Consider the following 12,285-nt stretch of genomic DNA (forward strand, 5'->3'; position numbering starts at 1 on the left):
TACAGAAACTGGATTGTCAAGTAATATAATTTTTTTTCTAACTTGCAGTATCCTTTGCCATAAGAATGAGCCTGATCAGCAAAGTTCTCCAATACTATTTATACAAAATCTGTGGTTCAACTGTACAAAACATTTGATATTGTTAATGTGACTTAAAAGGGAATAGAATCTCCTATAGTAGGAATTGTTCTAATCGTGGATCCTGATTATCAATCACAATTGTTGAAAACTTTATTGATATTCTATGTCCAGCTATATAACCTGGATCCAAAGAGAAAAAATCAAACGTTAAGAAGTACAGTGTTTGGGGCACCTGGGTGTTTTAGTCGATTAAGCGTCTACCTTTCGCTCAGGTCATGATCTCAGGATCCTAGATGGAGCCCCCTCGCCCTACTCGTGTGCATGTGCTCTCTCCCTCTTTCTCAAGTAAGTCAAATCTTTAAAAAAAAAACCAGTCCTCACAAATACTGCAGTTGAGCTAAGATCATAGGCGTGTTTCAAAACACATGTTCAAAAAAGGGGGATTACTTAAAATGGAACAAATAACTTGCATCTAAATAGGGTTTCATAAAGTAGAATTCAGAAATTACCTACATCAGAACTGTCACATCTGTAGTCTAACCTGCCCCCAGCAGTGTAATTCTGGCTGCACAGTGAAAACACCTGAGATTCTGAATTAGAGTAGGTTCTGGGTATCAATCAGGGTTTAAGCCAAAGCAAAATGGATCAGGAAAACCTCCAATAAGAGTTTTAAATGATTTAGTGTTAAGAATCATTATCCTGGCGTATATATTGCTGGGTGGCAGAGACCCTATTTTTTCTTTGTATCATCAGCCCTGTACAGAAGCTCATTTACAATGAATTCAGTCTCACTGCTCTGAGGTTCAGGTTCTCAATTGCTCCTTTGGACTTGTCCTGCCTATCTCATCCCTGCTCCTAGGACCCTCCGATGTTCCCTACCTTGGAGGATTGCACAACTCCCCACAATTAAACTTCGGAACCCTGGGAGTCATTCTAAATTTTGTCCAACAGTGAATCATCAACAGGTGAATCATGAAGTTCTCTCCCTTTTCCCTTCTAAATATTGCTAAAATCGGGCCACTTTTATCCATCAAGCCTGCTGTGCCAATCAACAAATCTCTCATCCTGACAATAGTCTCACCTGGTCTCCTGTCTATAGATGTTCTTCTACCACTAACCCACATTTCATCTGGAGTGGGCTTCCTGAAATGCAGATCTGATCATACTGGTCTCTGCTTAAAAGTTGGCAGCAGCTTCCAAATGCCTAACAGCCTCCAGCTCCCATCCCGCCGCCACGTGTTCTAGAGAGGACTCCAATCTCTGGCCCTCTGTCTCTGCAGACTCATCACCTACACCGCAAGCCAGCCTGAGCATCAATACTCAGCACCTTCCAGTGCCTTGAATGCACGTCTCAGCGTTCACACACTTCGCTCTCTGTCACAGTACTGCGACTGCCTTGCCTCAGCTTGAAATCATGGCAGACTTCTCTGGCCAGCTCCTTCTTGCCAGGTTATCCTACTGTCAGTTCCCGTAGTGCTATGTATTTCTTATATCCTAGCACTTTCCTCATGCTATTGTCAGTGCTCAGTAAATTGTCAGTATTCCCAGCCAGTAGTAGTTCTATAAGGGAAGGGACTATTTTTGTTATTTTAATCTATGTAAGGTTCTATTTCTAACACTTCAGTTGAAAAATGAGTAAAGTTTCAAATGGCAAATCAGGAAGATAATTAGGGTCTTAAAAGCTCCAGCCCAAAATGATGACTATGATGATCAGGAAGATGATTGTGATGACTCGTAATACTAAGGGATGGCATTGTTGAGTGCTCACGCCGTGCTGGGCCTTATGCTAAGTCATTTACAGTAATTATGTATCATTTAGTTCTCATGGCGACCCTGTATTTTTTAATGTATTAATAATTACAATTTATAGTCAGATGTTTGAGTCTAGGTTCACACTTTAAAACGTTAGTGACAGAAATACAAAAACTACCTAATCTATCATTTCAATAAACGTGTTGAAGATGTGTTATGTTAAATTTAGCACATTTGACAGTGGTATGTGCTGATTTTTATGGATTTCTTTTCATTATAATAGGAACCTATGGCCTTAACTACTAATTGTGGCAAATTATATTAGTTTCCCAATTATGGCAGTGATAGTAAATTTTCTTCTTAAAAATATTTATTTAAAAAAGGTAGGGTCCGTGGGGCATCTGGGTGACTCAGTCGGGTAAGCATCCGCCTTAGGCTCAGGTCATGATCCCAGGGTCCCGGGATCAAGTCCCACATCGGGCTCCTTGCTCAGTGGGGAGTCTGCTTCTCCATCTCCCTCTGCTCCTCTCCCTGCTCATTCTCTCTCTCTCTCAAATAAATAAAATCTTAAAAAAAATAAAAAAGTAGGGTCCATTAAAAAAACATTAAATAAACAGCATTGTTGATTGTATATCAATTTATAGAAAATGATGTAGGGGCTCTGTGAATAACTCCACTTTAAGATACAAAGCCTTTGAGCATTAAGAAATTGGTGGAGGAGGGTGAGGGGGATGGGGGGATGGGGGATGGGTGACTGGGTGTTGGGCCTTAAGGAGGGCACATGATGTAATGAGCAGTGGGTGTTATATGCAACTGATGAATCACTGATCTCTACCTCTGAAACTAGTAACACACTATGTTAATTAATTGATTATAAACAAAAAAAGAAATGCCCAATACCTTGAATATATTAGGACCTCATACCAGTAACTAACATTTTCCAGTGGTAGTAGCCCAAAACTAAAGGTCAGAGATAATAAGCCTTTCAGATCTAAAAATCTAAGGCCCCCTTGAGTATTGAGTCCCAGTTGAGTTGACTTTCAGAAGACTGTGGATGTGCAAAGCACTATTTTAATCCGAGGTTTACAACTCTGAGAAGTAATAGGGATAAGAGGCAACAGTGGATGTTTAATTTTTGTTTTAAATGGAGGTGTTCTCAACGTGTTTGCAAGGCAGAAAGAAGTAAGCCTGCAGAAAGGGGAGACTGAATATGCTTGAGGAAGGAGAATTGATGAAGCAAGGTCCCAAGGGAAGAGGTAGAGATGGGTTCAAGATGATTGATAGAGGAAATGAGGGTGTCTGGGGAGTAAGAGGATTGATTGAGGAGATAAATTGGTACAAAATGAAGCCAGATGTTTAAAAAACAAATGTTATCCACCTTACACTTTTATGTAGGCTTTTTCCTGTTAAAATGCCTTGATCAGAAACTGGAGGTCGGCTCTTCCAGTAATCACTATCGTTGGTACTCACATACTGCCTTCCTCCCACGTGTAGCAATTTGTGTTCTCTTACGAGAGTCCCCAGAAAGAAAAGCAGGCCTACATTATACTAGATTCCACACAGTATCAGGCTCATTAATGTATTTATTGGGTGAGCATACGAGGACAGGTTATAAGCTGATATAAATGTAAAAGAAAGCTAACAGTTTTTTTTTTCCCCCTTAATTCTTTACACTAGACCTCAATTTTTCAGCTGCTGTTGCTATAAAGTAGCTAGGAGAAATATTTAAAAGTCAGATGTATAAAAGATACACTAACATTTTAAATATTCTAACTTTGTCTCTTTCTAACTATTTTCCCAAGGTTTTAAAGGAATGTGGAAACATTTTTATTTCTGCTGGGAATTTTTTTTTTCTTTTTTTTTCTTTTTTTACCAGAAGCCCAAAGTCTGAATTAATAACTTCCTAAATGCCTTGGTGGCAAAAACCACATGTAAAGGGTGAGAGCTAGAAAAGGAGTTGCAAGCACATTTGTTTGTGAGTTGCGGTTTGTGATCGTAAAAGCACTTTCCTGATCCCAAGTTTTATTTCACTACTTTGAATGGTCTCCAAGGGAAGGACTGAGTAAAATATATTTATGACAATAACTTGTCTCTTTCAACTGGATTTTATGTGATTAAATAATCCAAACTGGTGACTTTAAATGATAAACTTTTATTCTGAATATACTGTTTTTGCACAAGATTTAACACAACATTTTCTGGGATTATAAATATTTTTATAACAGTATTATACAAATTTTTACAAAACTTTATCAGGCTAGTTGATTTCCACAAAAGTGTCAAGAGAACATAATAAAGGGGAGAAAAGATATTTTGTTCACAAAGCCAATGGGCCTTTTGCATGGATGCACACTGAGCATTTCAATAAAAGTATCCCTCAAAAGCATGATCCAACAATCATACAGCACAACAAAAAAGACAGCTTTGTCAGGTCACACTGTAAACTCAACTGGCATCTATACAAGACAGTATCCCATTAGTCTCAGTGGAATTTCTCTGAGTTAATTACATGAACTAGAAATAAGGTAGAGGAAACTCTTGCTAAGGGTTGTCTGAGTCTTTGAAATTCTGGAATTTATTCAACACTTGATACGTCTTATATTGATTTGCTCTTTACAGAAATATACATGGAATATTAGCAATATTAACATTCTGCTAATGGGAAAACAACACAAGTTCTACATAGGGATAAAATAGTTCAAGTTGGGGGCAAGTGAAATCATCATTCTATTCTACACTTGAAAAAATCACAGCGCTCACTTTGTTTCACAAGGTCAAACTGTCTACCTCTAGATATTTTAATGTTAACTAACGATTAATGGAATAGTTCAGAGTTTTAAATGAAGACACAGAATTTATGCTTTGGTGGGGAGAAAGATTTAAATGAGACATAAATAGAAGAGAGCATCAAATAAGCAAGTAACACTTGGGTTGCAAAGGTCACTTAAAAGGGATACTGCCTATTTGAACCCAGTAAGGCCAGTTTTAAAGTTACTAAAAGGAATATTCCAGGAAAACTTACAAATGGCAGCAACACTGTTTTGTTTTGTGTTCTTTTTTCCCCCCAAGTATAGCAATAACGCCTCAAGCATTAGAAACATGAAAAAAGATCATACTAAAATCTTAAAGGCCCAGGACCTAAAAATCTCTTCAATCAAACTTGCTAACTATGTCATGTTAAAAACCTGTTACAAATATGGACCACGATTGGTGTTTGGCACGATTGGTGGTTCAAAGGAAGAGAATCTAAAGAAACCATTAATGTAAAAGTCATTCCTGTTCCTCAACACCAGTGTAAGACTTACTTTGATTTTGTTTTGCTGACAAACTACGTTAAACTGGATGAGTAGAGCCAAAATGAAAGAAGCCGAAGAGATTAAAAGCTTTTTCCTCTCGATCGTTTAGTCTTTGAAAATCAATATTCATAACAGGCTATAATTTAAGGTCTTGTCAAGAATGAGAACTCACAGAAAAATCCTAAATTAAACAGAACAATTTGATGGGATGAGGGTTACTGTCTTTGAAAAAATGCTAAGAGTATGAAGACTAGTATTAGGCATGAGAACAATTTTTAGTCAGAAAGCACGTTCTTACCCAATTTATTACCAAGTACATGGTTCTCATAGTAGAAGTTTATTTTATAACAGAAAATCAAGGATCATAGCAAGACTCGTGCATGTTAATATATTTTGATGGCAAATGGAATCAACAGGACCCTGCCAAGAGACGCCAAGTTTAACTGTGATAATGCAACAGTAACGTAGTTGATGAAGACATACTATTTCAGTGACATTAGCCACGAAAATATATTTAATAGATTTTAAAGATAATTTTAAGGTAGTTTGTTGTATGCTGGAAGCAATTCAGTTGTTGTAATGTGCATCATATATACACACGAACTAACATAATTTTATATTTTGATATCCCCTTCCCAACACTTTCATGATTTAAAATAGTCTAGCAAAAGGTAACAGTAAGGTTTAAATATGTAATCAACAAACAACATGATTTAAACATAGTGTCACTAGAGTGAGAAGTTCCGTGTGTGTATATATGTATATATATATATATTTTTTTTAATCACTTTGGTGTTTTCTAAAATGTCAATACCAGGTACAAATGAGACTACAAAATCACAACGATGCGTTAGAAATGGTAACTGATGTCAACCCTTAGCACAATAGCTGGCAAAATGATTCCACTCCCACCCACCCCTGGTTTTAAATAAAAAATAGTTTAAATAAGGAAATATACACAAATGGTTCCTAGGGCATATGGGTGGTGGGAGGGAGTTACAAATGTGTGCAAAGCTGAAAACAAAACTAACATCTTTTAAACTACGCCAAAGACGTGGTTACGTCTTTGATACGCGGAGCGTAATAAAGCATGCTGGATAATGTTAGTAAGATATTGACTTAAAAAGGATGTATAAGAAAATGTCCAGCATATACACACACCAATATTTGGCATGTTCAAAATAACAAAGGCATTTCGCCATAAAAAATATCTGTATACTTCCAGCCTTCGGCAGAATTACTCACTTGAACTAGAATTACACATCCACAGTTTTTACCCTTTCTTCAAACACTGTTGACTCCTGCAAATTATTTTTAAAAGCATAAATAATAATCTAGCATATCAGTCTATAATGAAATATCCCATTCACTACACTAATCATTTTCACCAATGAGGCTGTATAAAAACAATTTTGATTATTCACAATCAAGTGTTCATGTGCATACATACAGATTCAAGGTTTCCTATTTGTTCAGATATTATAAAACCCTCATCAAACTGCACGGAAATTTTGGTCAAGTGATCATATACCCTTTACAACGGAGGGAGAAAAGCAGCAGCGGCAGAAACGTCTGGAGTGTATGTGCTGCTATGCAAACGAACAAAGAGGAAACCTAGTGTGAATCTTCATCGAGAACGTATATGGACTCTTCAAAAAATAAATGTGTCAAATCTGATTTATGTACTTAAAATATCTGTACATAGGTTTTCAGGCAAAAGCACGAGTCTGTATAAAATCCGTTAGCCCATTTCACCATTTACCTACGCCAGTCATTCGGCATTGACGTTGCACAGTATATTCAGAGTAATTTAATGACATTTTTAAGGATGACTTAAGTGCATTACACTGCAAGGTTCAGAGTCTTACATAACACTAACGTCACTCGGTTAACTTTTCAAAGGACTATACAGTAAGAGAAAAACAAACCGAAAGGTAAAATAGTGGCAGCATCATGCAAAATACCCTTGGTAACCAAAGTTCATTTATCACAAGAAAAAACATTTTCCCCTCCCCCCACCCCCACAAGCTTCTCTCAGAGCATTTTGAAATATCTGGCTAGCACTACATAACTTTACTGCGAACAAAAAGAAACATTACATCGAAGCACTGATTCAGGGCTTACATTTATGAGGAAACATGTCACATGTTCAAATTGCATCTTCAAGCACCTTTAGTTTAATAGTTTCTTAGTTATTTTTTCAAACACGGATTCATTACCCCAGCAAAACTTAATTGGTCGTCATTTGTGTTCCTATTTTGGCAGAGAAGCCATTCTTCGTAAGGCATTTTATTTATGGCAGATTTCTTTCCATAGAAAGTTAGCCATTATTTCTATTTGAACAGATTACATCAATCTCTCTCTTTCTATTTCGTTTTTCAATAACTACTCAAAGCAGGAAATAATTTTTAACAGAAGAATACGTGAGGGCAAAAATAACTCCTTTTTTTTTTTTCCTTTAGAGATTTTCTTGGTAAAAGAACAAGATTTGCAGTAAGTCAAAATTCCAGGTCAAGGTCAAGACAATTTGTATGATTCATAAACAGTGTGGGGAGCCCTTTTACATATAATCACCAACAACGCAAACAACAAACTCTCCAATTTTCCAATAGAGCATGTATAGAATTTTGCTTTGACGTTAGACATAGATGATGCAGCATTCACACAAGTTTAAGGATCTGAGACCCTGACATGCAGCCAGTGGGGGCCATATGCGTCTGTGCCTTAGATTTAGCCATGGTATGGGCCCAGCTAGTGTTCTGCTCATTCCACAGTTGACCCTATCTTAACGCAACTGAGGCCTCGTGTTTTGGCAGGGTCTGGACTTTAATTACGCAGATTGAGTTTTAGAAGGTCATAATTGGCAGTGTCTGCTGCCAGATAAAAGCCAAAGTAGTAGAAACTGGACTCCGATGATGGACCACAGGGAGGGGTTCAATCCAGAAACACCACCACAGTCAGTATAATCCTCCTGTTGGAAAGAAAAGGAGAAAGAAAAATCCTGAAGAAATACTTAGTAAGGCATCTATCAGAGCACCCGTGTTTAGTCCACTTCTGAACTCACCTGATAAAATGGTTTTAATTTGAATCCAAATAAATTACATTACCCTAGATTTTATAGTTCAGCAATTTTGAATAAAGCGATTTCCCTAGTACCATTTCAATAATGCTTTAAATTTTGAATTGCAGATTCTGATGGTTAAGAAAGAAAATACTTGAATAGTAAATGCTGTTTTGACTAATATACCAGTTGAATAAAAAAAAAAAAACTTTCACAGTATCAGATATTCCTACACATTTATAGGAATAAGGAGTAAATGTAAAATTGACAGTAGGTTTTATAATTCTCAAGAATTATGCTCAATAAGGCAAAGTTTGGGACTGGTAAAATCAATGTGAGGAATGATCTTCTCTCTCTTCCATATCCTTTATGTCTAGTTTCAAAGGTGAACACACCACGCTGCCCATGTAGCATCCAGACCTTCACCAAAAGTAAAATAAAGAATAATGTATTTGAATCATACATGAAAAGTCACTCTAATAACATATTCAAAATAAAGAGCTAAGATAGTAAGAGACATTTGTTTGACTTACAGAACTATGAAATATAAGCAACTGATATACCTATTTGGACCCCCCGTTGTCTCATAGTAGCTCATTAAGTTCCTTTAAATGCAAAATTATCCTTTATCTTTTATTCCTAGGTTCTGTGTTTTGTAACATTTTCTACATCCTTTGATTTCTTTTAGTTACTGAATTTCATTAAAGATGTTTAGGAAAATAAGTAGATGTAGCTATGAGGCTTTTAAAAAAATTCACTACGCCAAGGTTCATCATCCAATAATCCAAATAATAGGTTATGTAAGTAAATGAAATGTTCAGGATGATTTTCCAAAGCCTCTGAGCTCGCAGAGAAGAGAACGTTGGCTTGTTTTCCTCACAAGGGTGTAATACAGTGCCTGCCACCCAGTAAATAAATAAAATTTCTTTCTTGAGCTGCGTTTTTGAGGCAGGACACTTCTGTTTGTTAAAGAGAAGTCTGAAAGAAACAAAAGAATCTATTAAGAAAAAGTTTTTTTCAAAAGCTAGCTCCTAAATCTAAAGAGTAGCATGAAATGATGATCCATTCTTGGTCCTCATCTCATTTTACTTTTCAGGAGCATTTGGTAATGTACAACATTCTCCCCTTAACATATCTTCCCATGTATATTTGCCCAATGCATCTGGTTTCCTCCAAACTTGTTTTGGGTTCATCTTACTCTCTTTAGCTCAACCTGCTTCTCTTCTTGCTCTCTACATGATAGACTTCCAGAAATTACTTCTCTCTTTTTATTTATACTTTCTTCCCAGGTAATCTAATCTAGTCCTATAGCTTTAAATTCCATTAATTTGTTAATAACTCATAATTTTGTCCTTTTTAATATAAAATGATTTTTCCTTGTGTTTTTTCATTTTGCTTTAAAAATTTTAACTTTCAGTTTTAATAGACAAAACTGTAAGATATTTAAGGTATATATTTAGGTGATTGGTAGACATTGTGAAAGGTTACCCCACCCAAGATAATTAACATGTCCATTATCCACATATTTATCATTTTCCCCCCATTGGTGAGGATATTTAAGTTTTACTCTCTTGGCAGATTTCAATTCTACATTATAATCAAATATAATCACATTTTATTAGATCCCCAGACTACTCATAGCCGAAAGTTTGTATCCTTTTGCCAATCTCTCCCTACCTCCCCCCTAGCTACTGACAACTCCTTTTCTGCTCTTGGTTTCTATGAGTTTGATTTTTTTTTTTTTTTAATAGAAGCCACATATAAGTGATGTCATGCACTATTTGTCTTCGTCTTGCTTGTTTCATGTAGCATAATGCCCTCAAGGTCCAACACTGTTGTCAAAAATGGCTGGGTGTCCTTCTATCTATCTACATACCACTTCTTCTTTATCCATTCCTCTGTTGATGGACACAGGTTGTTTCTGTATCTTGGCTATTGAAAAAAATGCTGCAATGAACATAGGGGTGCATATATATTTTCTAATGTTTTCATTTTCTTCAAATGAATACCTATAATTGCCAATTCATACAGTAGTTGTATTTTTAATTTTTGAGGAACCCCCATACCAGTTTTTCATAGTGGTTGTACCGATTAACATTCCCACCATTAACACACAGGATTCCCTTTCTCCCCATCCTTGCCAGCAATGGTTATCTCTTGTCTTTTTGATGATAGGTATTCTAGAAGGTGTGAAGTGATAATCTCCTTTAAGTTTTGATGTGCATGTCTCTACTAAGTGATGTTGAACCTCCTTCATGTACAGACATACCTTGGATATACTGCAGGTTCAGTTCCAGTTGCAGATATTCAATAAAGGGAATATTTCAATAAAGCAAGTCAGAATAATGTTTTGGTTTCCCAGTGCATATAAAAGTTATGTTTATATCATACTGTTGTCTCTTAAGTGTATAATAGCATTATGTCTAAAGTATATACTTTAATTTAAAAAATACTTTAGTGATAAATGCTAACCATCTGGGTTTTCAGTGAGTCTTTTTTTTTTTTTTTTCTTTGAGGGTCTTGCCTCTATTGTTGATGGCTGCTGACTGGTCAGAGTGGTGGTTGCTGAAGATAGGGTGGCCGTGGCCATTTCTTAAAGTAAGACAACAAAGAGTTTGCTACATTGACTGACTCTTTCACAATAATCTCTCTGTCAATCCTCTCAAACCCTGTCACTGCTCGATCGACTAAGTTTATGTAATACCCTAACTCCTCTGTTGTCATTTCAACAATATCTGCAGCTTTTTCACCAGGAGTAGATTCTATCTCCAGAAACCACTTTCTTTGCTCTTCCAGAAGAAGCAACTCTTCATCCATTCAAGTTTTATTGTGAGATTGCAGAGAGTCAGTCACATCTTCAGGCTCCACTTGTTAATTCTAGTTCTCCTGCCATTTCCACCCCATCTGCAGTTACTTCCTCTACTGCAGTTTTGAACCCCTCACAGTCATTCATGACGGTTGGAATCAACCAGGTGTATTCTCAATAAGCAGTCACATTTTGAAAGGAATTTCTCCCCCGCCTCAGTAGTAGGTCTCAACAGTGGGCTTCCAATGTTCACTAAACCATGTTGTAATGTGCTGTCATCCAAGCTTTGTTGTTCCATTGATACAGGACAGGCAGAGTAGACTGAAAATCCCTGGGATTTTCAGAATGGTCAATGAGCACTGACTTCAACTTAAAGTCACCAGCTCATGAGTCCCTAACAAGAGAGACAGTCTGTCCTTTGAAGATGGGTAGTGACTTCTCATCTCCAGCTATGGAAGAACTCTATAGATGACACCTTTTTCCAATGGAAGGCTGGTTCATCTACATTGAAAACCTGTTGCAACCCTCAGTTTGTTTCCTATAGTTAAGAGGTTGCTGGAGGGGGGGGGGGGGGGAATGAGGTAACTGGGTGATGGGCATTAAGGAGGGCACGTGATGTAATGAGCACCGCTTATTATATGCAACCGATGAATCACTTAACTCTACCTCTGAAACTAGTAATACCCTATATGGTAATTAATGAAAATTAAAAAATTAAAAAAAGAAACCTGTAGCCTAGTGTACCCACTTTCCTGGCTTACCTCAGTAGATCTGGATAACTTGCTGCTTTACCTTATACTGTTATGTTCTGCAGCTGGCTGCTTTGCTTTAATCTCATGAACTAACCTCTGCTAGCTTCAAACTTTTCTTTTGCAGCTTCCTCACCTCTCTCAGCTTTCATAGAAATGGAGAGAATTAGGGCCTTGCTGTGGATTAGGCTTTGGCTTAGGCAATGTTGTGGCTGGTTTGATCTCCTATCCAGACCACTGAAACTTTCTCCATGTCAGCTATAAGGCTGTTTGACTTTCTTATCATTTGTGTATTCACTGGAATAGCACTTTTAATTTCCTTCAAGAACTTCCCCTTTGCATTCACACCTTGACCAAATGTTTGGTGCAAGGGGCCTAGCTTTCAGCCTATGTTGGCCTTTGAAATGCCTTCCTCACTAAGCTTAATCATGTCTACCTTTTGATTTAAGGTGAGAGACATGTGAGTCTGCCTTTCACTTGAACACTCAGAGGCCATTGCAGGGTTATTAAATGGCCTAATTTCAATTATCATTTCATCTC

The 12,285-nt window shown here is 37.0% G+C and overlaps 1 protein-coding gene across 6 annotated transcripts in view; it reads right to left on the reverse strand.

Moving 5' to 3' along the window:
• Positions 1 to 3,965: 3,965 nt before the first annotated feature.
• CACNA2D1 (calcium voltage-gated channel auxiliary subunit alpha2delta 1) overlaps positions 3,966 to 12,285 on the reverse strand; it is a 506,844-nt gene continuing 498,524 nt past the window's right edge. For all 6 annotated transcript variants that reach the window (XM_035020464.1, XM_035020463.1, XM_035020460.1 and 3 more), the window contains one exon: positions 3,966 to 8,100. In XM_035020464.1, the coding sequence (XP_034876355.1) occupies positions 7,984 to 8,100 (117 nt within the window). In that variant the 3' untranslated portion in view covers positions 3,966 to 7,983. The remainder of the gene's footprint in view (positions 8,101 to 12,285) is intronic.

Source organism: Mirounga leonina, unplaced genomic scaffold, assembly GCF_011800145.1.
Source record: "Mirounga leonina isolate KUSES-001 unplaced genomic scaffold, KU_Mleo_1.0 Mir_174, whole genome shotgun sequence".
Classification (NCBI taxonomy): domain Eukaryota; kingdom Metazoa; phylum Chordata; class Mammalia; order Carnivora; family Phocidae; genus Mirounga; species Mirounga leonina.